The sequence below is a fragment of the Coregonus lavaretus genome (genome assembly GCF_964263955.1).
Source record: "Coregonus lavaretus genome assembly, chromosome: 24".
NCBI classification, from domain to species: domain Eukaryota; kingdom Metazoa; phylum Chordata; class Actinopteri; order Salmoniformes; family Salmonidae; genus Coregonus; species Coregonus lavaretus.
In genome coordinates this window covers 37,324,004-37,351,017 of record NC_140011.1, presented here as the reverse complement: position 1 = coordinate 37,351,017, position 27,014 = coordinate 37,324,004, and the positions used below count along the sequence as shown (strand labels likewise).

The 27,014-nt window shown below is 45.3% G+C and overlaps 1 protein-coding gene across 1 annotated transcript in view; it reads right to left on the bottom strand.

Moving 5' to 3' along the window:
• Nucleotides 1–27,014, bottom strand: part of nrxn2a (neurexin 2a) — a gene marked incomplete at both ends in the record, with an annotated part of 297,857 nt that overhangs the window by 28,669 nt on the left and 242,174 nt on the right. The window contains 2 exons of the mRNA XM_084140346.1: nucleotides 6,164–6,335; nucleotides 25,449–25,630. Coding sequence (XP_083996472.1) covers nucleotides 6,164–6,335; nucleotides 25,449–25,630 — 354 coding nt within the window. The remainder of the gene's footprint in view (nucleotides 1–6,163; nucleotides 6,336–25,448; nucleotides 25,631–27,014) is intronic.

The following is a 27,014-nucleotide window of genomic DNA, read 5'->3' as shown; positions in this document are numbered from 1 at the left end:
AACAAGCCAAACACAGCTAAATACAACCTGGCAGGCAAGCGAACTTTACGCACACCGGTTATAGTACAAACAAAAGGCACACACTGTGCGGAACTCTCTTCAAAAACAATACAGAGAGATAAACGAACTAGCATCCCAAATTGACAACGAACAATTACACACAACACATGACAAAACCCAAGAGAGCTTATAGGACGCATAATTAACACTAACAAGGAACAGGTGTAACAAAACAGACAAAACCAAACAAACATCGAAACATAGAACGGTGGCAGCTAGTACTTCCGGAGACGACGACCGCCGAAGCCTGCCCGAACAAGGAGAAGGAGCAGCCTCGGCCGAAACCGTGACACCTTCGTTGCCCGGGCGGTGTGTTTGGGATCATTGTCATGCTGAAAGACCCAGCCACGTTTCATCTTCAATGCCCTTGCTGATGGAAGGAGGTTTTCACTCAAAATCTCACGATACATGGCCCCATTCATTCTTTCCTTTACACGGATCAGTCATCCTGGTCCCTTTGCAGAAAAACAGCCCCAAAGCATGATGTTTCCACCCCCATGCTTCACAGTAGGTATGGTGTTCTTTGGATGCAACTCAGCATTCTTTGTCCTCCAAACACGACGAGTTGAGTTTTTACCAAAAAGTTCTATTTTGGTTTCATCTGACCATATGACATTCTCCCAATCCTCTTCTGCATCATCCAAATGCACTCTAGCAAACTTCAGACGGGCCTGGACATGTACTGGCTTAAGCAGAGGGACACGTCTGGCACTGCAGGATTTGAGTCCCTGGCGGCGTAGTGTGTTACTGATGGTAGGCTTTGTTACTTTGGTCCCAGCTCTCTGCAGGTCATTCACTAGGTCCCCCCGTGTGGTTCTGGGATTTTTGCTCACCGTTCTTGTGATCATTTTGACCCCACGGGGAGAGATCTTGCGTGGAGCCCCAGATCGAGGGAGATTATCAGTGGTCTTGTATGTCTTCCATTTCCTAATAATTGCTCCCACATTTGATTTCTTCAAACCAAGCTGCTTACCTATTGCAGATTCAGTCTTCCCAGCCTGGTGCAGGTCTACAATTTTGTTTCTGGTGTCCTTTGACAGCTCTTTGGTCTTGGCCATAGTGGAGTTTGGAGTGTGACTGTTTGAGGTTGTGGACAGGTGTCTTTTATACTGATAACAAGTTCAAACAGGTGCCATTAATACAGGTAACGAGTGGAGGACAGAGGAGCCTCTTAAAGAAGAAGTTACAGGTCTGTGAGAGCCAGAAATCTTGCTTGTTTGTAGGTGACCAAATACTTATTTTCCACCATAATTTGCAAATAAATTCATAAAAAATCCTACAATGTGATTTTCTGGAGAAAAAAATTCCAAATGGTCCTCATAGTTGACGTGTACCTATGATGAAAATTACAGGCCTCTCTCATCTTTTTAAGTGGGAGAACTTGCACAATTGGTGGCTGACTAAATACCTTTTTCCCCCATTGATATATTGTAAAGTGGTTGTCCCACTGGCTTTCATAAGGTGAATGCACCAATTTGTAAGTCGCTCTGGATAAGAGCGTCTGCCAAATGCCGAAAATGTAAATGTAAATGTATGTAAACTTCCGACTTCAACTGTATATACAGTACCAGTCAAAGGTTTGGACACACCTACTCATTTTCTTAATTTTTACTATTTTCTACATTTTAGAATAATAGTGAAGACATCAAAACTATGAAATAACACAAATGGAATCATGTAGTAACCAAAAAAGTGTTAAACAAATCAAGATATATTTTATATTTGAGATTCTTCAAATAGCCACCTTTTGCCTTGATGACAGCTTTGCACACTATAGTATGGTCTACAGCTTATCATGAGGTATTTTAACTCAGGCGAGCAGAATCTTGAGACTTCCTTAATATTAGAGATCACGCACCAGCTGTTGTTAACAAAGAGACACACACCAACTCCCCTGAGCTTCTCAGTCGCCACCGTTCTGTCCTGCTGATGTATAGAAAAACCAGCTAGATTTATATTTACCATGTCCTTGTTCAGCCATGACTCAGAGAAACATAGGATATTACAGTACTTCAGATCACGTTGATAGGATAGTCTCGAACGGAGCTCATCCAGTTTATTCTCCAGTGATTGCACGTTCACCAATACAATTACTTATCCACTCTCCGACGTAGTCTCGTCAGCTATCCCGCACTTCGGCCTCAAGTAGAGTACCACAGTATGAGTCATAATACCCATAAAACCTAGTGATCAAACAGGGAAATGGTTCCAATCGTTTTTCCACCATTTTAGAAACACTTAAAATAAGGGCTGGGTTTTGTGTTGGCTTACCCTGGCGTGACGTTTTGAGAACCGTGTAAATCTCTCTAGGACAAGGTGACTTTCATCAATATATTCGCCTGTATTTTCCCCCTAAATTGCTAATTAGCTGCTAATGTGGCTATCATAAAGAACTACAAATGCCATGATGATCTGGACAAGACTGCCGAAAAGAGGCAAAGGTAAGAATCTAACCATCTAATGTTAGCTAAATGTAGTAATGAATCAATTGGCAATTCTTTGAACTGTCATCTAAACTTTCTCTCTCATCTATCTCCACTGCTCTACTCCTTTCACATTCTATCACACATTAATATTATATTTTGGCCAATCACTGACTGGATTAGTGCCCCAGAGGTGGCACGCTAGAGTGGATGAGGCAGCCTGTCACGATCGTTGTAAGAGGCAGACCAAGGCGCAGCGTGATAGGCGTACATCTTTTAATGAGTACTTGACACCAACAACAAAACAACAAAACGATACGTGAAGTCTAAAGGTTCACCAACACAAACCTATACAGAACAAGATCCCACAATTAACTGTGCCAAACAGGCTGCCTAAGTATGGTTCCCAATCAGAGACAACGAGAATCAGCTGCCTCTGATTGGGAACCACCCTGGCCAACATAGATCCACAAGATCTAGAACATAACCCTAGAAAACTAAACATAGAAACTACCACCCTGGCTCAACATTAAAGAGTTCCCAGAGCCAGGGCGTGACAGTACCCCCCCCCCCAAAGGAGCGGACTGCGACCGCGCCAACTAAACCCAACAGGGGAGGGGCCGGGTGGGCATTCCGCGTCGGAGGCGTATCCGGCTCCGGGCGTGACCACCACTCTCTTGCTACCCCCCCGTAGCGCCCCTGGTCTGGTCTGGCCCCGCTGGCCGGAGCTGGACTGGACACCGGTGGAACAGGCACGGGCTGTGCCGGACTGACGACGCGCATCACTGGCTTGGTGCGGGGAGCAGGAACGGGCCGGACCGGGCTGGCAACGCGCACCACTGGCTTGGTGCGGGGAGCAGGAATGGGCCGGACCGGGCTGATGACGCGCACCACTGGCTTGGTGCGGGGAGCAGGAACGGGCCGGACCGGGCTGGCGACGCGCACCACTGGCTTGGTGCGGGGAGAAGGAACGGGCCGGACCGGGCTGACGACGCGCACCACTGGCTTGGTGCGGGTAGCAGGAACAGGCCGGACCGGGCTGGCGACGCGCACCACTGGCTTGGTGCGGGGAGCAGGAACAGGCCGGACCGGGCTGGCGACGCGCACCACTGGCTTGGTGCGGGGAGCAGGAACAGGCCGGACCGGGCTGGCGACGCGCACCACTGGCTTGGTGCGGGGAGCAGGAACAGGCCGGACCGGGCTGGCGACGCGCACCACTGGCTTGGTGCGGGGAGCAGGAACAGGCCGGACCGGGCTGGCGACGCGCACCACAGGCTTGGTGCGGGGAGCAGGAACAGGCCGGACCGTGCTGGCGACGCGCACCACAGGCTTGGTGCGAGGGGCAGGAACAGGCCGGACCGGGCTGGAGACGCGCACCACAGGCTTGGTGCGGGGAGCAGGAACAGGCCGGACCGGGCTGGCGACGCGCACCACAGGCTTGGTGCGGGGAGCAGGAACAGGCCGGACCGGACTGGCGACGCGCACCACAGGCTTGGTGCGAGGGGCAGGAACAGGCCGGACCGGGCTGGCGACGCGCACCACAGCCTTGGTGCGAGGGACAGGAACAGGCCGGACCGTACTGGGAACACACCCCAGTACCTCTCGCCGTGCCTCTACACTCTCCTTCCCCCTCATGACCAATGGGCCCCGTAACCTGGTGGCCTCCTCTCCTAGTCCACAAACTCGCCCTGTAGCTGCCTCCAGCAGCCCCGTCGTCCATGCCGTGTGCCCCCCCACTGTTGGCACCGTACCTCCTCTCTCGCCAGGGCTATAACTTTTGCCCATGGCCCTTTGCCCGCGAACATGTCCTCCCAAGACTACCATTCGCCCACCTGGGACATCGCCAACTTCTCCAGTTCCTTTCCCGGTGTCTGCTCCTGAACACGCTGCTTGGTCCTTCTTTGGTGGGATCTTCTGTCACGATCGTTGTAAGAGGCAGACCAAGGCGCAGCGTGATAGGCGTACATCTTTTAATGAGTACTTGACACCAACAACAAAACAACAAAACGATACGTGAAGTCTAAAGGTTCACCAACACAAACCTATACAGAACAAGATCCCACAATTAACTGTGCCAAACAGGCTGCCTAAGTATGGTTCCCAATCAGAGACAACGAGAATCAGCTGCCTCTGATTGGGAACCACCCTGGCCAACATAGATCCACACGATCTAGAACATAACCCTAGAAAACTAAACATAGAAACTAACACCCTGGCTCAACATTAAAGAGTCCCCAGAGCCAGGGCGTGACACAGCCATTATAAAATGAAAGACCTTGGGTAAAACTAGCCTTGAGCCGCTCTCCGCTTGATAAAAACCTTGGCTGTCCTGTAACTACACCTCTGCTGTAACTTTGTAACGTACAGTTAATTTTACGCTGGTCTTCTACACCTAACAGATATAAAGAAATGCCTGTACCAAATATAAAATAAAAACACACACACGCGCACACACACACACACACACACACCTCCTACCATAAATATACAATACAAAGAAATGCCTATGCCAAATGTGGGCATACAACTGATTGAATAACTACACAAGACATGTTATAATCTGATTATGTACTGAATATTCAGACAATGTGTTCCTGAGGAGCTACATGAATGGAGTGGAGAAGACGAGAGTTCTCTTTCATCGAGAAGAAGTGAAAGTAGAATCTATATCTAAGTAGGTTGAGAAGAGAAGAGGTGAATTGCCATCATGAACTAACAATCAAGAAAATAAAATGAGCAATTTTGGATAATCCTTTATTGTTAGCTTGGTAAATTTGATTTGGAAAGAAACAGATTATTAGATATTAGTTACATGTTCTGGCTCATAACAATGAATCATAAGGATGCAATGTAGATATTGTTTTGGAGTTGATTTGTTAGACAATAGCCATGGAAAGGGAGAATGTGGGCTTGGGGAGAAACAGACGACAGAATGTTCTGAGAGCACCTCCTCCTCCCTCCGTTCAAGCCACACACACATCCACGGTGCTCTCATATAAAAGCTAATTTTACAGGCAGGGGGGAATCAAACGAGAGCTGAGATTTGGCTGAGGGGTCCATCATTGCGCCGAGGCTGTGTGAAGATCCCATTCTCAGCTCCACTCTGCCTCCAGCCGAGCTGGCTGCTACAATTAATGTGAAGAATCCAAATCCATCAAGGCAGCTTGAGGAAAATGTGTCCTTTTCACATTGTTATTAGATTGTTTATGCAATAGTTATCTGGACGCTCCATGTGGCGACTCCATAAAGTGCTCTGAATACATAAAATAGTGAAATGGCACATATCAAAACAGAACGCTGGAGCGTGTTGAAAAAACCCCACATTTACTCTATGGCAAAAGGCACATTTCCAATTCCATTTGGACTTGCTTGCCAAGCGCATTCAACAACTGTCCTTGAATTTATATGATATTTTATGTCTGATGGCTAGAGCTGGAATTGGAATCACCATGCACATTCCTCCATGTCTGTGTTTTCAAAATACAGCCTGTTAGCCTGGATCAATTTGCTTCTCTCCCTCTCCCTCCCTTTCTCTTAATGTACATATCTGGCACTCCCACTCCCACTCCCACCCCCACCCCCACTCCCACCCCCACCCCCACTCCCACTCCCACCCCCACTCCCACTCCCCCACTCCCACCCATCACCTCCATTTCAAAGTGTCCTTCCCCATGCCTTACCTGGCGGGTAGCGCTCGATGACAGGTTGGTTGTCCACCTGGAGGGTGGCGTTGCCACCGCTGCGTGTGAAGCGCACAACATGGTACTTGCCATCGCTAACTATGACAGCCGACTCGCCAATGGTGATGTCATCTGTCCCTACGTTGAAGATCACACCAATCTTTCCTTGTTCCTGGGGATGGAAGAAACAGAAGGGATGGTTGACATACCGGGGTGTCTGAAGGGAAAAGACAAGTGAGAAATTCACAAATCTAAAAATGATTTGACAATAGTGGCAGCTGCTATACCACTGGTGAGTAAGACAAGGTAACATCAATCCCAAGCAGTGCCACTCCATCACATCAGTGTTGTGAACTGACAGAACCTTTGGGTGACCCCACCACAGCCACCACACACACCACCCATTGTCCTCCTGCTCCTCTGCCTTCTACCCTTGGTTAAATATGTATCCTCCAACAGTTTCATGGAGATTTCCCTGGAGATAGCAGTTCAGTTTGGGGTCAAGAGCAAACTCCTCAGTCTGCATTCCTCACATTAAGCACTGTGATTTTATTCCTGAACCTACAGAAGAGTGGGGGAAATGAACCAAAGCCCAGTGTTGCCTGATAAGAAGAGCCCCTCCTGTGCACCATACATTTCTCATGCGGAAAGATTTTCCCCTTTTCCAATAACCAAGTGTGATGTTCAATGACCCCATCAGTTATTTTCATGGAGATACAGGGTGACATTTCCCCTTGTGCAGCAGGGACCTGGGCTGGATGGTGGGGGCTGGAAGCTGGGGCTGGGGCTGAGGCTGGGGCTGACCTGACCCATCCCTCCCACTGCATCTTCTCTCACAGCTGGAACCTCCAACACAGATCAGAGTTACTTCCCCAGGCTGCCTGTGGGGTGTGTATAGGCTGCATGGGAGGGCAGAAAGAAGAGGACATGTTCTTCTCGATTATTTACTGCCCTCCTGTTCACCCCCTCTTCGCCTTAAAATAGCTTGCCTGCACCAGTCAAAGGCATGCCCCTGTAAACTTTGTATAAAGCACAGGCTCAGGGTGTCTCCCACTCTTAGGCCATGGCCACGGTCACTGGCCCAGCTGCTCAGTGTTAGCTACTGTCCCCTCACCACCACCTGCGTTCTGTTCCTCTAATGTGCCATGCTGTCACTAACACCTGTGTGTTCAGCCTGCTCCCAGCACACTTTAGGGGGGGGGGGGATGCAACTTTGCAACTATTTAAGATGTAGGCACTGTGTTATTTATCATTGTGTCTGGGGAACATGGAACAGAGCTAAGAATAACAGCAAAGGGGACATGTTGAGCTGTCGACGTGTGCTCACATAACCATCCAAGTAGGCGAGCCCTGGATCTTGTTCTGTTGAGCAGAAACCCCCACTGCGGCTGATTGACAGTCAGAGTCACGCGGTAGAAACCATTTCCCTCGCCCTGACAGTGACCCACCCCCAACTGAATGGGTCTGAACGAGGTCAGCAGTGTGTGTGTGGGTGGTGGTACATTAATAGCATAGCTATGTGAGCGTGGTCCTATCTTTAGTGTGTTTGTGTGTGCGTAGGAGGGACCCTTGTACGTCTTAATATGTGACTCGTTTCAGGAAACTAGGCATATGTCGCACGTCACTACTTCATAGGAGAGGCATTTGAATGTAAACGTTTTATTTGTATCAAAATGCGTTTTTTGGCAGAAATGCCTTCTGGAACATGTAAACTTTCATGTGTCTTAATAACAAACTTGTATGCCATCTGTAAATACGAATACAATTGTTAAATTACGAACCTGGTTGGTTTAGCCACGGAAAAGGACAGGAACCTTCCCACTAGCCATGATTGGCTGAGATAATGGATGGGCTGGACATGCCGAGAGATGAATTCGGATTGGTCTGCCATGTAGCACGCTTCTGTCTATAACATGAGCTGCTCAGTATGTGTAGGCAATACTTTCTAACGCAGCTTTTTTGAAAGATATCACGTAGTAGAACTGCAAAAGTGTTGTTCTGCACTTTCTGGAGGACTGAGTTTTGAAATCAGTGGAATGCCCGGTGGAATTAGAGTATGATAGCTAAGGAGATGGAGAAAATTCTGGCGTTTGATTGCAAATATGCAGAGGGAGTCGAAAAGAGAACACACAGAAGGCTGTTGTATAAAACACCTGTCTCTGGATTACATCTTCAAACTAAGGGCAACCATGGCATCCGTGACAGAGAGGGAGAAGCGTCCATCCATGTATACAGGTAAGATAGTCTAGCTAGCTACATTTTCAGATATTATACTTTTCTAATTTTGTCAGAAAGTTGTTTTCATTTCAAGTTAAAGCGTACTGTTAGCTAGCTAATGTTAGCTGGCTGGCTTGCTAGCTAACATTAAGTGTATGATCTGTGTAGTAATATTATTCGTATCTCAGAGCCATTTGCATTGCTAGTTATAGCCTAATGTTAGATAGCTAGCTATCATTGAACCTGGTTGATTAGCTACCTGCAGATTCATGCAGGGTGGTAACGTTACGAGTTGGGATTATGGTTAATTGTTTAGCTAGCTAGCTACATGTCTAAACAAAATACTCTACTATGTAAGTAACCATTTCACTACACCTTCTGTATCCTTTGCATGTGACAAATCAATTTTGATTGTATTTGATATAGTATGTGTTTACCAGAGACGGTAATGTGAAGAACAACATGACCTGCACCAAAGTCAAATTAGGATATAACGTTAGTCCAACGAGACAGTGTCCAAGTTCTAAAATTCTCTGGTAGAATGCCCTGCTTTTATTTTCTGTAATTAGCTTGCCATTAACTTGTAAATAATGATCTTGTTGTGAGTTTATTTTCCTGTAATAATGAAGACAAATGAGCTAAAGTGAAGACGTTGTCAGCTATATGATATGGTCATTATTTGAACTGGCTAGCCAGCTAACTTAACATTAGCTAGCTAGTTAACAAGCTAGAAACGACCCAAAACATTGTTTAGAAAGTTGCTTTTAGTTGCCCTGTTTGCTAGATCGACATATACTAAATTCATTTTTAAACGGGTGGATTTATTGGTGTTAAAATACACTAGTTATGCTATTTTGGACCACCAGGTTGCAGACACTTTTTCATAACGACAACAACAAGTTTGATGTCGGACGACAATAGATTATTCATGATGTCACTGCGACAACTGTCGATAGACGTAGTATAAACCAGCCTTTAGTCTTGAAATCTTTGGTTGTTTAGTACATGGCCTCACATGTGAATCCTTAAAGAGATGGTTGGGGCTAAGGCTTAAGAGGGTGTGAACGATGCTGAATGGGTGTAGACAAAGAAGAGCTCTCCAGTAGGTTTACCAAAACATTAAAGGTGTCACACCCTGATCTGTTTCACCTGTCCTGTGTTTGTCTCCACCCCCCACCAGGTGTCTCCCATTTGTCCCTATTATCTCCTGTGTATTTATACCTGCGTTTTCTGTTTGTCTTTTGCCAGTTCGTCTTGTCCCGTCAAGTCCTACCAGCGTGTTCCTGTGTTTCCTGTGCGCTCATTTTAGTTTTTCCTAGTCTTCCCTGTTCTGACCTTTCTGCATGTCCTGATCCTGCCTGCCGTCCTGTACCTGCCTGACTCTGATTTGGTTTACGACTCTTTGCCTGCCCCTTGTTATGTAATACACTGAGACTCGTACTATCCGCCTCCTGTGTCTGCATCTGACTCTTAGCCTGAGCCATTTTCTCAAAAGTGAGGTTACAAGTTCATCAACTTTCAAAGCAGAATTACTTTTCCATTGTTCCTCAACTGTAGTGTATGATATACCATTTTCTAGCTCTGAGTCTCTACTTTTATCCAATGTAAAAAAAAAAAATAATTCAAATGTTGCTACATAAGACAGAATCGAGCCAGTTGGTCACATATGTGATGTGAGCATCATGTTGCACACTGCCCTCCACATCTCTGTCAAAGTACTGTAGACTGCCATGTTCTTAGAAAGAGGGAAGGGAGGATTTGAACCTAGCCTCCTGATGTATTTCCAACAGTGGTTCAATCACAGCAGATCCAGACAGACATCTCTCCCTCTGATCATGCTTCTGGCCTTTACACACCAGAATCTGGACATCTAGTATCAGCCCTAATCCCTAGAATGACAGTCCTCATGTCCTTTATTCTCACTGACGGAGACTCCATGGTTAAACCAGAGAACTGCTGTCTGTTATTACCAGCAGTAGTAGTAGTAGAGAAAGAGCAGGATCATCAGTGCTATAGGACTGTAATATCTGACAAACCCCTATAAGAGCCAGAGGAACCATCTGGTCTAATCTGACCCGGAGGTGCAGTGTCTTCCTACCAGTCCCAGCACATTGGTGGGCTGCCGCCAGGCAAAGAAAAAGGCCTGTGGTCTCTTCAAATTGTTGTCTTTGTGAATATTGCAGTGACTTGAGTTTCCCATGGTCTCAGGAGCTGAGGGCTGTAGCTAGCCGGGGACACAACTGCTCCTCCCTCCTGACAGCTGTATTATCACATTCAGATGAGTGAACAGAGAGATGAAACTCTTAGATTTAAGTCTTCCCATCAACCCTCACATGCAAATGCCCACACATACCATATACATTATACTATATTACAATTGCCACCGCGAAGACTCAGAAAATGTCTTGAGATGGATATGAAATGGAGCTACAGTACAAATCAAGTTTATTTGTCATATGTACAGGATACAGTGTAAACTAATACCTGAAACTTTGGTAAAATCCTAAATGAAGGTCTGCATGCATATTGGAAATGAATATATGATAACTGAAAACCAACTAACTAGCTTCTGTTTTAAAGGAGTCATTCAACATGAAAAGAGACGCTGGTCTCAATGGTGACTCCCTGCTTAATTAAATAAAGGTCAAATAAAAATAAACATGCTGAGACATAACGGATATTTCAGGAGTGATGATTCCCTGATAACTTGGAATAGTACAGTATGCATGCACCAAAAAGAGACGTTAAACATCAGACAGGATTTGGGTGGAACACCCCCCAGCAATATTGTCAAATTTGGTTTAGTGAGGCACTTGAAATGTACCTTTTCTTATATCCCTCTTTGACATTCCCCAGTGCTATTTTGCAGTCTTGCTCAGGGTTAAATGCTCATTCCCCTTGAGGCATGCCATGTAGAATTCATAAAGCACCCATGGGGCTCTCTGGACCTAAGTCAGCCCAGCCAGCTCCTACTCTCCGGGCAGGACAGCCATAAATCATTGAGCGGCTGAGGCTCCGGGGCGAGGCCAGAGGAGAGGATTTGAGCAGGCCCATCTGTCCTTCCTGATCACATACAACATGCCTGTTCTCTCTCTCGCTCTGCTGACTCAATAGCACCACCCAGTCAACATACTCCACAACACCTGCTTGACAGCTAACTTAGGGCAGTATTTTTCCTTGTTCTGGTAAATTAAGGCTAGGTCTTTCATGGTCAGTTTTTTTTCAGACGCTCCTGTCTGCATGTGTTTTGGTAATAACATGGTCTGGCAGGTTCTGTCAGGAGAGGCCATTGTTAGCCTCCCACCCTGCTGTTGTGACAAGGACATTCTGGGGGCATTTCCCAGGCCTCTGGCTTCCCACCGTTTGGAACATACAGACCCACCGACCAACCACTCTGTCTGGGTGCAGCTGCATGTACCCACCTGCATCTACTCTTCAGCTCCATGGTACACACAGAACAGATGGCCCATGGCCTGATCGTAACATTTGGGCCAGTTTCAAACAGGGTATGGAACCGGTTCAGGGAACAGAACCGAAAACCAGAAAATAACAAAACATTTAGAGGAACAGAATCAGAACTGGGAACGAAAGTGATCTATGCTGTTCCGGAACAGAACCGTTATTTTAAAAGCATGGGAACCGGTTAATAATGTTATTTTACATTCCGGGTATTTTTTTCCAGTCCTACAAAAAAACGCAACAAAGCACCTGTGCAAAGCCCTCACTCTGTCTCTCAGAAACTTCTCCCAGTGTTATCACAACACATAGGTTGTAATATGTAGCGGTGCGTGGGTAAAACCATCCCCGATAGTGTCTGCCTGCCAGATGGAACTCTTTACCAGTGTGTGCGTGTGTAGGCTAGCTGCGCCTCCCCTTTCTGAGGCGTGGGCTGCTGTAGCCTACGGACGTTACAAGAGTGATTCAAAAATGAGGGAGAGATTTTTAATTAGAGAAGAATGGACCTACTGATGTTACAAGAGTGATTTAGAAATTAGGGAGAGATATTTAATTGGAGAAGAATGGATTAACTTTTTCAATGCTAGTTAAGGATACTACAGTTATCACGTTTCCCATTGGATTTATTAACTACAAAAAGATAATTCTTTAATTTAAATTCTGGTGCCGCTCTGCACATACAAGCTTGTTAGCTAGGTAGCTAGCTAGCTCTGGTCCAACTTAAGCCAACTCTTGGAAGTTCAAAGACATTCAAAGTTTCTTCATTTTACATTTTAGTCATTTAGCAAATGCTCTTATCCAGAGCGACTTTACAGTTAGTGAGTGCATAATTTTTTTTTTCTTTCATACTGGCCCCCCGTGGGAAATGAACCCACAACCCTGGCGTTGCAAGCGCCATGCTCTACCAACTGAGCTACACGGGGCCTAGAAGCTGCTCCTCCGTAGGGATAATTCTGTGGGCCTAATTCAGATAATGCAGGTCATAACACGATGACCAGCGCTTCAAGCCAAGCCTCCTCCACCACCCTCTCTCGCTCTCTCAAAGTTTCAGTCGCATCTGGCGCCATACACTTGTCTGTCCAATCAATATCGCTGCATAGCAAGCTGCTCTATCCACACTGATTGGTGAAGTAATTTAAAATTCAGCTAAATGTACAAAATAAATTGATTTTAGAAGTTTAAAAAGGAACAGAACGGAACGCTATAAACTGTTACTTTTTGGGGGTTCGAACCAGTTCAGAACTTTATTTTGCTGGTTGGAACAGTGGAAAGGAACAACAACAAAAAGATGGTGGTTCTGTTCAGTATGAAACAATTGGAAAATAATTTTGGTTCCAACCCCTGGTTTCAAAGGATAAAGTAGAGTAGTCATAGTTTCATTAAAAGCCAAAACACTAAACAATTCAAACACTTTGGAATACAAGGGGAGGCAGGGGAGGCAGGTGGTCTCAATGTTATTATTCTGTCCAATTAATAAAGGAGGAAGAAGTTGGACAGCGATTAATGAATAATGACTTGGTTACAAGGTTCCTGCTGAGATCAGAGACAAGGATCTATGTGACATAAGCTGGAGAGGCCTGCCTCTTCTAAGCATGCTGACTGTCTGATGCCACCCCATAGTGCCTATCTGCCAAGGCCCTGCCAGGGCTCCCCAAGGCCCTGTCCTGTTACAACCTGCTCTACAGAACCACACGTGACATCAGGGCTGCTCTGTGATTGGACTGCAGGGAACAGTGTATCCCTTCCTAGAGAACAATACTGTCCAGTTTTTCCTTTTTCTCCTCACCACTCTAAAGGGGCTGTATCTGTGCACTGTGAACCAGGAAATTGATGCACATGTAAATAAAAGACAGAGACAGCTGAGATAGGTGATATGGATATGTGATAGAAGGAATAGCTCATGGTTAGGGCATTGCTATTTACACCTTCCACGTGCGAAGACTACCGTGCATCTATTTTCAAATTCGTTCTTATTTTCATGAGCTCTGAGGACACAAGGGAACGCAGGGTGCACTCTAAAGCCAGCTAACGCATACAAACAACAACATAGCATTTCCATTAAAGAGAGGGGAAGAGCAGAAATAGAGATTGCAACCACAGGTGTACTTACATTCTTATATCTTGTTTAACATGGCAGAAACCACCACAACATTGATGCACTTTTCCCGGGATCATGACGACTCAATAAATCATCTCTCTTTTTGCATTTAAGCCAACATTTTGGAATTTCCCCCCCCCTTATTTTCAACAGTGTGTGGGTCTCCATCTCTTCTAGAAACCACCACAAAGCATACACAGCTAACACATCCTACGGAGCGTGTAAAAAAAGACAGGGCCATTCAGTGGTACGGTTGAAAATGGAATGTTATGGGTGGTAAGACACCCACCCTCCAGAGACCAATTAGGAGAGTATGCAGCAGACGGTGAAAAAAAGCTAAAAGGCCAATTCCACAGAAACTGGCCATACAATTAGTGTCAATTGAATAGAACATCAGGAAATGGGTCTATTTTGGTAGTGCTGTGTATCTTAGGAGACATGTATAGCATGTATTTTTGCAATGTGCTACTTAGCAACATAAGCATTCTAGTTTCGACCAATTTTAGAGGCTAGATAGAATATCATGGGATTTGAAAATGTGAATTAAGCAAGGAAAACATAAATGAGAGCTGAGAATTTAAAATGGTGGAGATCCATGCAACTCAAATCATTTGAATAGCAACAGGCAGAAATTACTGTCACTCCAGGATAACACATTCAAGCTTCACTCAATAAAGGTAGCATCACTGGACAATCAAGTGTTTTAACAGAATCAAAGAGTAAGCCTTCCCTCATGGATGGAGTCCCATCTTTTAAGAACAGGTGTGGTTATTACACCATAAACCGCCTTGTCACAGATTCCCCCTTTGCTTTTAATCATGCCACATCTGTCCCGTGGAAACACACTGCTAAAAAAGCTGATTTCCCAGAGGAGGGACACTGCCTCTGGCAGCTGCACACCAGTCACAGACAGAGTAGCAGAAACAGTCAGATATGGACAGGAGGCTCAGTGTTGAAACAGCAGCCTGCATTCACCAATCTTCCTCACTAACAAGTTTATTGAATGGTTGGAAATGGCACTGGGCCGAGAGACCTGTATGAATTTCCACTAATCCTCTTTTCAGGTAAATTGTGTTGACCATATACAACACCTGACTCAGAAAGCTGTCATCAAGGCAAAGGGGGGCTATTTGAAGAATCTCAAATATAAAATATATTTTTATTTGTTTATCACTTTTTTGGTTACTGCATGATTCCATATGTGTTATTTCATAGTTTTGATGTCTTCACTATTATTCTACATTGTAAAAAATAGTAAAAATAAAGAAAAACCCTTGAATTAGTAGATATGTCCAAACTTTTGACTGGTACTGTATATATATATATATATATATATATATATATATATATACACTGCTCAAAAAAATAAAGGGAACACTTAAACAACACAATGTAACTCCAAGTCAATCACACTTCTGTGAAATCAAACTGTCCACTTAGGAAGCAACACTGATTGACAATACATTTCACATGCTGTTGTGCAAATGGAATAGACAACAGGTGGAAATTATAGGAAATTAGCAAGACACCCCAATAAAGAAGTGGTTCTGCAGGTGGTGACCACAGACCACTTCTCAGTTCCTATGCTTCCTGGCTGATGTTTTGGTCACTTTTGAATGCTGGCGGTGCTTTCACTCTAGTGGTAGCATGAGACGGAGTCTACAACCCACACAAGTGGCTCAGGTAGTGCAGCTCATCCAGGATGGCACATCAATGCGAGCTGTGGCAAGAAGGTTTGCTGTGTCTGTCAGCGTAGTGTCCAGAGCATGGAGGCGCTACCAGGAGACAGGCCAGTACATCAGGAGATGTGGAGAAGGCCGTAGGAGGGCAACAACCCAGCAGCAGGACCGCTACCTCCGCGTTTGTGCAAGGAGGAGCAGGAGGAGCACTGCCAGAGCCCTGCAAAATGACCTCCAGCAGGCCACAAATGTGCATGTGTCTGCTCAAACGGTCAGAAACAGACTCCATGAGGGTGGTATGAGGGCCCGACATCCACAGGTGGGGGTTGTGCTTACAGCCCAACACCGTGCAGGACGTTTGGCATTTGCCAGAGAACACCAAGATTGGCAAATTCGCCACTGGCGCCCTGTGCTCTTCACAGATGAAAGCAGGTTCACACTGAGCACATGTGACAGACGTGACAGAGTCTGGAGACGCCGTGGAGAACGTTCTGCTGCCTGCAACATCCTCCAGCATGATCGGTTTGGCGTGGGTCAGTCATGGTGTGGGGTGGCATTTCTTTGGGGGGCCGCACAGCCCTCCATGTGCTCGCCAGAGGTAGCCTGACTGCCATTAGGTACCGAGATGAGATCCTCAGACCCTTTGTGAGACCATATGCTGGTGCGGTTGGCCCTGGGTTCCTCCTAATGCAAGACAATGCTAGACCTCATGTGGCTGGAGTGTGTCAGCAGTTCCTGCAAGAGGAAGGCAATGATGCTATGGACTGGCACGCCCGTTCCCCAGACCTGAATCCAATTGAGCACATCTGGGACATCATGTCTCGCTCCATCCACCAATGCCACGTTGCACCACAGACTGTCCAGGAGTTGGTGGATGCTTTAGTCCAGGTCTGGGAGGAGATCCCTCAGGAGACCATCCGCCACCTCATCAGGAGCATGCCCAGGCATTGTAGGGAGGTCATACAGGCACGTGGAGGCCACACACACTACTGAGCCTCATTTTGACTTGTTTTAAGGACATTACATCAAAGTTGGATCAGCCTGTAGTGTGGTTTTCCACTTTAATTTTGAGGGTGACTCTAAATCCAGACCTCCATGGGTTGATAAATTTGATTTCCATTGATAATTTTTGTGTGATTTTGTTGTCAGCACATTCAACTATGTAAAGAAAAAAGTATTTAATAAGATTATTTCATTCATTCAGATCTAGGATGTGTTGTTTAAGTGTTCCCTTTATTTTTTTGAGCAGTGTATATACACACACATACAGTTGAAGTTGGAAGTATACATACACTTAGGTTGGAGATATTAAAACTCGTTTTTCAACCACTCCACAAATGTATTGTTAATAATATGCCATTTAGCAGATGCTTTTATCCAAAGCGACTTACAGTCATGTGTGCATACATTTTTACGTATGGGTGGTCCCGGGGATCGAACCCACTACCCTGGCGTTACAAGTGCCATGCTCTACCAATTGAGCTACAGAGGACCACAAACTATAGTTTTGGCAAGTTGGTTAGGACATCTACTTTGTGCATGACACAAGTAATATTTCCAACAATTGTTTACAGACAGACCTTTTCACTTATAATTCACTGTATCACAATTCCAGTGGGTCAGAAGTTTACATACACTAAGTTGACTGTGTCTTTAAACAGCTTGGAAAATTCCAGAAAATGATGTCATGGCTTTAGAAGATTCTGACAGGCTAATTTACATAATTTGAGTCAATTGGAGGTGTACCTGTGGATGTATTTCAAGTCCTACCTTCAAACTCAGTGCCTCTTTGCTTGACATCATGGGAAAATCAAAAGAAATCAGGCAAGACCTCAGAGAGGTCCTTGGGAGCAATTTCCAAATGCCTGAAGGTACCACATTCATCTGTACAAACAATAGTACGCAAGTATAAACATCATGGGACCACGCAGCCGTCATACCGCTCAGGAAGGAGACGCGTTCTGTCTCCTACAGATTAACGTACTTTGGTGCGTAAAGTGCAAATCAATCCCAGAACAACAGCAAAGGACCTTGTGAAGATGCTGGAGGAAACGGGTACAAACGTATCTATATCCACAGTAAAACAAGTCCTATATCGACATAACCTGAAAGGCCGCTCAGCAAGGAAGAAGTCACTGCTCCAAAACCACCATAAAAAAGCCAGACTACTGTTTGCAACTGCACATGGGGACAAAGATCGTACTTTTTTGTAGAAATGTTCTCTGGTCTGATTAAACAAAAATATAACTGTTTGGCCATAATGACCATTGTTATGTTTGGAGGAAAAAGGGGAATGCTTCCAAGCCGAAGAACACCATCCCAACCGTGAAGCACAGGGGTGGCAGCATCATGCTGTGGGGGTGCTTTGCTGCAGGAGGGACTGGTGCACTTCACAAAATAGATGGCATCATGAGGAAGGAAAATTATGTGGCTATATTGAAGCAACATCTCAAGACATCAGTCAGGAAGTTAAAGCTTGGTCGCAAATGGGTCTTCCAAATGGACAATGACCCCAACCATACTTCCAAAGTCAAGGTATTGGAGTGGCCATCACAAAGCCCTGACCTCAATCCTATAGAACATTTGTGGGCAGAACTGAAAAAGCATGTGCGAGCAAGGAGGCCTACAAACCTGACTCAGTTACACCAGCTCTGTCAGGAGGAATGGGCCAAAATTCACCCAACTTATTGTGGGAAGCTTGTGGAAGGCTACCCGAAACGTTTGACCCAAGTTAAACAATATAAAGGCAATGCTACCAAATACTAATTGAGTGTATGTAAACTTCTGACCCACTGGTAATGTGATGAAATAAATAAAAGCTGAAATAAATAATTCTCTCTACAATTATTCTGACATTTCACATTCTTAAAATAAAGTGGTGATCCTAACTGACCTAAGACAGGGAATTTCTACTAGGAATAAATGTCAGGAATTGTGAAAAACTGAGTTATATATATATATATATATACAAACTACCCTGTTAAAAGTATGTGGACACTTGCTCGTCGAACATCTCATTCGAAAATCATGGGCATTAATATGGAGTTTTTGCTGCTATAACAGCCTCCACTGTTCTGGGAAGGCTTTCCACTAGATGTTGGAACATTGCTGCGGGGACTTGCTTCCATTCAGCCACAAGCGCATTAGTGAGGTCAGGCACTGATGTTGGGCGATTAGGCCTGGCTCGCAGTCGCTGTTCCAATTCATCCCAAAGGTGTTTGATGGGGTTGAGGTCAGGGCTCTGTGCAGGCCAGTCAAGTTCTTCCACACCGATCTCGACAAACCATTTCTGTATGGACCTCGCTTTGTGCACGGGGGCATTGTCATGCTAAAACAGGAAAGGGCCTTCCCCAAATTGTTGCCACAAAGTTGGAAGCACAGAATCATCTAGAATGTTATTGTATGCTGTAGCGTTAAGATTTCCCTTCACTGAAACTAAGGGGCCTAGCCCGAACCATGAAAAACAGCCCCAGACCATTATTCCTCATCCACCAAACTTTACAGTTGGCACTTTGCATTCAGGCAGGTAGCGTTCTCCTGGCATCTGCCAAACCCAGATTCGTCCGTCGGACTGCCAGATGGTGAAGCGTGATTCATCACTCCAGAGAACGCGTTTGCACTGCTCCAGAGTCCAATGGCGGCGAGCTTTACTCCACTCCAGCCGACGCTTGGCAATGCGCATGGTGATTTTAGGCTTGTGTGTGGCTGCTCGGCCATGGAAACTCATTTCATGAATCTCCCGACTAACAGTTCTTGTGCTGACATTGCTTCCAGAGGTAGTTTGGAACGCGGTAGTGTGTTTTGCAACCAAGTTTTACGAGCTACATGCTTCAGCACTCAACCGCCCTGTTTTGTGAGCTTGTGTGGCCTACCACTTCGTGGCTGAGCCGTTGTTGCTCCTAGACGTTCCCACTTCACAATAACAGCACTTACAGTTGACCGTGGCAGCTCAAGCAGGGCAGAAATTTGACTTGTAAATAAGGTATTTCTGTTTTTAATTTTTTTATAAATTAGCAATAATTTCTAAAAACCTGTTTTCGCTTTGTCATTATGGGATATTGTGTGTAGATTGATGAGGATATATATATTTTTTAATCCATTTTAGAATAAGGCTGTAACATAACAAAATGTGGAAAAAGGGAAGGGGTCTGAATACTTTCCGAAGTATACGAAACACAAAGGACACCTGCTCTTTCCACGACAGACTGAAGAGGTGAATCCAGGCGAAAGCTATTGATGTCACTTGTTAAATTCACTTCAAATCAGTGTAGATGAAGGGGAGGAGACAGGTTAAATGATTTTTAAGCCTTGAGACAATTGAGACATGGATTGTGTATGTGTGCCATTCAGATGGTGAATGGGCAAGACAAAATATTTAAGTGCCTTTGAAAGGGGCATGGTAGTAGGTTCCAAGCGCACCGGTTTGTCTCAAGACCCTGTTGGGTTTTTCACGCTCAACAGTTTCCCGTGTGTACCAAGAATGGTCTACCACCCAAAGGACATCCAGCCAACTTGACACAACTGTGGGAAGCATTGGAGTCAACATGGGTCAGCATCCCTGTGGAACGCTTTTGACACCTTGTTGAGTCCATGTCCTGATTAATTGAAGCTGTTCTGAGGGCAAAAGGGGGTACAACTCAATATTAAGAAGGTGTTCCTAATGTTTTGTACACTCACTGTATATATAATATTTCCTTTATTATTTATTTATTTGTATATATATTTTTCATTATTTTCAGCCCCTGCATTAATCCGGCCTTGAACATGACTGAGCCAGTGTGGCCAATTCAGAACCATGGATAGGGCAGATGACTCAGGGTACAGAGCGCTGGTTGCTGCCTGTGCATAAGGAAGCACCAAAGAAGGAAGAGGAAGCGAGACATCTCACATCCTCATTTTTTCTGGTTCATATACAGTCAATGAACTAGGTAGACCATACACAGCTGCTATCGCATTGGTATCAATGGGAGAGCCACCCATTAAGTAGATTGGAACTGTGACCATTTTTTAAATTGGTAAACGGCCTGAGTAAGTACCATCTTTGGAAGCACACGTAGAGAGGCCAGGCTCATTGCGGCATGGAGAAGGTGGGCTACATGGTGAACCAACTTGTGTGCATGACATTTGATGCCCTAACTCCAGGGCTCTCTAGCTCTCATCCATGGATACAGAGAATACATACAACCTTCCAACATGTTCTATACAGCACAGCAGACAACGTCATTTCCCAATGCTTTTGTTTATGAATGAATCCAAAGCGCTAGCCTTTATCACTGCATGCTAACTATGTAGCATAATGGGCCACAGCTGGGGGGAGGCTAATTTCATGTGAGTATTAATCAAGCAGACGGATGGGTTCATCTAATTACTCTAGGAAGGGTTCCAGCTCTTCACCTTCATCAGCCAAGCTTCTTTGTCTCTCATCAAATGATCAAATCAAATGATCCTTTAGCTTGTCACGTAACTTTTTTTTCCTGCAAATCTCTTGTACATGTCACTATGTCCAACAATCCCAACATTGATCCCTGTCCCGACTCCCCTGCTCCCTAACGGCTAAACAGCTCCATCACACACCAGCAGCACATTTTGTTCCATGCAAGAGTATTATGCCTCAGATCCAAGGTTAGAGGGTAACCAGGGTAACAATACATATTTCAATTTGACCCTTTACTACCCTCCCAAATAAAGTCCTCCCATTTGCAGATGCAATGTTTTAGGGAAGCTTGCCATAGTATATTTGACAGGTATTGAAACAGGTACACATTTTTCCTATCAGCTTTTCAGCAGGAAGTTGTCATCCCACCTAAATGGCCGTCAAACTCCTTTCATCCATCATGCTCATCCTGACAGAGTGGGCTCTGTCTGGGCCCAACTGATGCTTCATCCCACAGGCCCTCAGAGAGAGAGAGAGAGAAAGAGAGAGAGAGAGGGGGGGCCCGGAGGGTACCAGGTGGAAGCTCCATGCTCTGTTACTGACCACAGAACTGTATGTCAGCAAATGAATCACCCAACCCTGTGCTAGGAATAATCAATACACTCATCACACACACTCAGAGGAGGCCTCCACTCAGACTGCCATACACCAACGCTGGCACACGCAGGCACGCAGGCACGCACACACACACACACACACGCACACGCACACGCACACGCACACACACACACACACACACACACACACACACACACACACACACACACACACACACACACACACACACACACACACACACACACACACACACACACACACACACACCCTCCATCAGTGAGCAGCTCCTGCCTGCAGACCCTGTGGATCCAACCCTAGACTCTGTGGCTTAGTGACTAATGGCTTGCAATGGGGAAACCCGCCTCTGGCGCCTAAACTGCAGCAAGTTGAGTGCAGAAGGAAAGACAAGACACGCTGCATATCATACATTCTGTTACTTGCATTCATCCTATCATCCACTGCTCTCTCTCTCTGAGAGGGGGATAGCCTGAAGCCAACAGCTTAGCTCAACACAGTGCTGCTCCTGCACCTACTTCTGAACGCTGTCACGTTCATGACCAATTGGATTAGAGGTTGTTGTTGTTGGTGGTAATTTAGTTACTGCAGAAACCCTCTCCATGAGGAACAACCATGACAGGAGAAGCTACATGTTTTACGGAGGCAATAGATGCTATCATACTATATTAGACACAGCTTTGATCTAAAGCACGAATCCATATTTGACATAATTCACCTCTTACTCGGAATGAAGTTATAAAGATTATTATTTTTTAACAGTTTTGTTGAATAAACTGGGCATAAAATGTCATCTATAAGGCAGTTTACTCTCTCTCTCTCAAGCTCTATCCTCTACCATCTCTGGCTCTTTATCGGTAACAAATAAATAACCCAAGATAATAAGAGGGTCATAAACAATAAACCAACACAGGATCTATACGCATGCTGTTTCAAATAGAGTCTGAATTCATTCATCCAAAGCAGATTCCCTAACCTACTGTTTATAGTCTATAGTGTCAATGCTGGCGTTGACTCTCAAATCAACCGTAGATTCCTTTGTTGTCAGCTCACCAGGTAGCTTCTCGTGTTCCTTATACAGTTTCACTGTAAACAGGCATGTTGAAGAAACAGACACACACTCCCCCTGGGGAACAAGCTACTCTTACCCTTTAAACACCATCTGGGTCAGCTGTGTTTGGGCTCCGACTCAAACAGGGACATAAAATACAGTCTATATACTAAAGTATGTGGACACCCCTTCAAATGAGTGGATTCTGCTATTTCAGCCACACCCATTGCTGACAGGTGTATAAAATTGAAGCACACAGCCATGCGATCTCCATAGACAAACATTGGCAGTAGAATGGCCTTACTGAAGAGCTCAGTGACTTTCAACGTGGCACCGTCATAGGATGCCACCTTTCCAAAAAGTCAGTTCGTCAAATTTCTGCCCTGCTAGAGCTGCCCCGGTCAACTGTAAGTGCTGTTATTGTGAAGTGGAAATGTCTAGGAGCAACTACGGCCACACAAGCTCACAGAACGGGGCCGCCAAGTGCTGAAGCACGTAGTGCATTAAAATCATCTTTCCTAAGTTGCAACACTCACTACCGAGTTCCAAACTGCCTCTGGAAGCAACATCAGCACAATAACTGTTTATCGAGAGCTTCAATGGGTTTCCAAATGGGTTTCCATGGCCGAGCAGCCGCACACAAGCCTAAGATTACCATGCGCAATGCCAAGCGTTTGCCGCCATTGGACTCTGGAGCAGTGGAAACACATTCTCTGGAGTGATGAATCACGCTTCACCATCTGGCAGTCCGACGGACAAATCTGGGTTTGGCGGATGCCAGGAGAACGCTACCTGCCCAAATGCATAGTGCCGACTGTAAAGTTTGGTGGAGGAGGAATAATGGTCTGGGACTGTTTTTCATGGTTCAGGCGATCTTAACTCTACAGCATACAATGACATTCTAGACAATTCTGTGCTTCCAACTTTGTGGCAACAGTTTGGGGAAGGCCCTTTCCTGTTTCAGCATGACAATGCCCCCATGCACAAAGCGAGGTCCATACAGAAATGGTTTGTCGAGATCGGTGTGGAAGAACTTGACTGGCCTGCACAGAGCCCTGACCTCAATCCCATCAAACACCTTTGGGATGAATTGGAACAGCGACTGCGAGCCAGGCCTAATCGCCCAACATCAGTGCCCGACCTCACTAATGCACTTGTGGCTGAATGGAAGCAAGTCCCCGCAGCAATGTTCCAACATCTAGTGGAAAGCCTTCCCAGAACAGTGGAGGCTGTTATAGCAGCAAAAACTCCATATCAATGCCCATGATTTTGGAATGAGATGTTCGACGAGCAAGTGTCCACATACTTTTAACAGGGTAGTGTGTATATATATATATATATATATATATATATATATATATATATATACAGTTGAAGTCGGGCGTTTACATACACCTTAGCCAAATACATTTAAACTCAGTTTTTCACAATTCCTGACATTTATTCCTAGTAGAAATTCCCTGTCTTAGGTCAGTTAGGATCACCACTTTATTTTAAGAATGTGAAATGTCAGAACAATAGTAGAGAGAATGATTTATTTCAGCTTTTATTTATTTCATCACATTCCCAGTGGGTTAGAAGTTTACATACACTCAAGTAGTATTTGGTAGCATTGCCTTTAAATTGTTTAACTTGGGTCAAACGTTTCGGGTAGCCTTCCACAAGCTTCCCACAATAAGTTGGGTGAATTTTGGCCCATTCCTCCTGACAGAGCTGGTGTAACTGAGTCAGGTTTGTAGGCCTCCTTGCTCGCACACGCTTTTTCAGTTCTGCCCACAAATGTTCTATAGGCTTGAGGTCAGGGCTTTGTGATGGCCACTCCAACCCTTTCCTGTTTCAGCATGACAATTCCCCCGTGCACAAAGCGAGGTCCATACAGAAATGGTTTGTCGAGATCGGTGTAGAAGAACTTGACTGGCCTGCACAGAGCCCTGACCTCAACCCCATCGAACACCTTTGGGATGAATTGGAACGCCGACTGCGAGCCAGGCCAAATCGCTCAACATCAGTGCCCGACCTCACTAATGCTCTTGTGGCTGAATGGAAGCAAGTCCCAGCAGCAATGTTCCAACATCTAGTGGAAAGCCTTCCCAGAACAGTGGAGGCTGTTATAGCAGCAAAGGGGGGGACAACTCCATATTAATGCCCATGATTTTGGAATGAGATGTTCGATGAGCAGGTGTCCACATACTTTTGGTCATGTAGTGAACCTGACTTAAAGGGTTCTTTAGAAAATAACACACACTAGGTTATTGTTTTGCTCAGCATCTGGTATCCTAGTGTTAAACAGCTAGGGTAACATAGCAGGCGTGCACTGTGAAAATTGAATTAATAATTAATTTAGATGAAACAGTTTAACTGCATCCTTTTTAACTGGAACTCTAATTGCAAGTAATGAGCCAGAGGTCAACGAAGCATTTGCCAGTGGGATGTACTGCCATAACAATCTCTGCCCCCTGCTGTTTTAATGAGCAAACATTGGCTTTGTTTCTCCCCTGCTAACCCAGATGCATGGTACATACTTTCCTGGCACTAATCATAGATATCATGAGTAATAATTGCCATATGTCCTTCTCTACGGAAATTGAGAGACATTTTATCAATTAACGCAGTCTTTCTAAGCACCTCAATTAGTCCTCCAAAATATCCAGCAAGATAATTTCAGGATTCTGTACAGTCAGCCTCAGGATATGAGCTCATCCTTTGTTCAAAACCCTCACAGAAAAGGGGGCCTAATCCCTGATCCTTTACCCTATCCCGCCCCTTCCTGTCCTTACTATGTGCAGCTGCAGGTAGTCTCCCAGTCCACTGGTGCTCTCCACTCTGACCAAGATGGCGTCTTTCTGTTGAGTACTGAAGCCCACAGCTAGCCGGTCTGCTCTGGTGCTCGGCCTCTCATTAGGGGCCCAGGTGTACGTGATGAGGGCTCCTCCTCTCCCAAAGATATACGTGGTCCCAGCTGAGTAAAAATGGAGACAAACAGAAATATTAGAAGGAGATTGAGATATAGGGACAGGAAATTGAGAGAGAGGGAGAAGGGGGCGACATTATTAGAGAGAGAGAGAGAGAGAGAGAGAGAGAGAGAGAGAGAGAGAGAGAGAGAGAGAGAGAGAGAGAGAGAGAGTTGTTAGAGAGCGTTCCTTCACTTTCAGGATAATGTTTTTATATTTGTTCCCATCAGCCCTTACTATCTTTAAAGAGATTCTTCAGTAACACTCAACCTAAATTTAGATACCTATTTTCTTTCCAAGTACAAGACTGTGACAGCTTCATCACATTCGCTAACACAACTCATCATTCCCTTTGGAGAAACAACATGTCATACACCGGTGCATCAAGTCTGACACCAACAGGCTCTTGAACAGCTTCTATCCCCAAGCAATACGACTGACAAATAGCTACCTTGTATCTTTATTGACCTTTTATTTCAGTATTTGCACTGTCTCTATGCACACTCACAGGGCCCTACACACTCACACACACTGTCACTTCAACACACACACAAACACTCACTCCATTATCTGCTCACTCACACATAATATGCACATACATTTATACTGACTCTACACACCCGCACACCCACTCACATACAAGCTGCTGCTACTCTGTTTATCTTATATCCTGTTGCCTAGTCACCTTATCCCTATACATATTATAGCGGTTTCAGGGGTTGTGTGGTGGATGGAGGTTAAGTGCCTGCGAGGTTTCTCTGTTTTTTGGCTGCCAAGCCCACGGACAGCACTGTGAAGTATTCCCCAGAGGCAGGACCACGGACAGCTCAGGGGAAAACTTCTAGACTGCAGCAGAACAGCCACACCTGTCTCCAGTTGTAATCAGAGCCAAACTGCAGACAGGTGAAACCAATCAGTGCCTCTACTTAACCGCGCCCTGGGTTTTCTTTCTTTGTCTTTTCTTTGACCCCGGCAGGTGAAGGAGTAGAAGGTTATTGGGTAGACAGAATGTACGGTGGAGAAGGAGGATTAACGGAAGAAAGGAACTGATGATTTAAACACGGATTGAACCGCCAAAGACCAAGATTGGAGGACCGTCCACTGGTGATGAAGTGTTTACTCTGTCTGTTTTGAGTTTGGTATATCAGTAACGCTGCCGAAACCTGATAGTAATAAACCGGTTGAACCCTTCACTTGGACTGGTGGTGTGTGTTTGTATGTAAACCCTGCCTTACAAAGAGCTTGGCAGTGAAACCACCATAATATCTACCTCCATCACTCCAGTATCCCTGCACATGTAAATATGGTATTAGGACAGACTTTTTAAATATGTCCTGTATATAGTATGCTTACAGTGCCTTGCAAAAGTATTCATCCCCCTTGGCGTTTGTC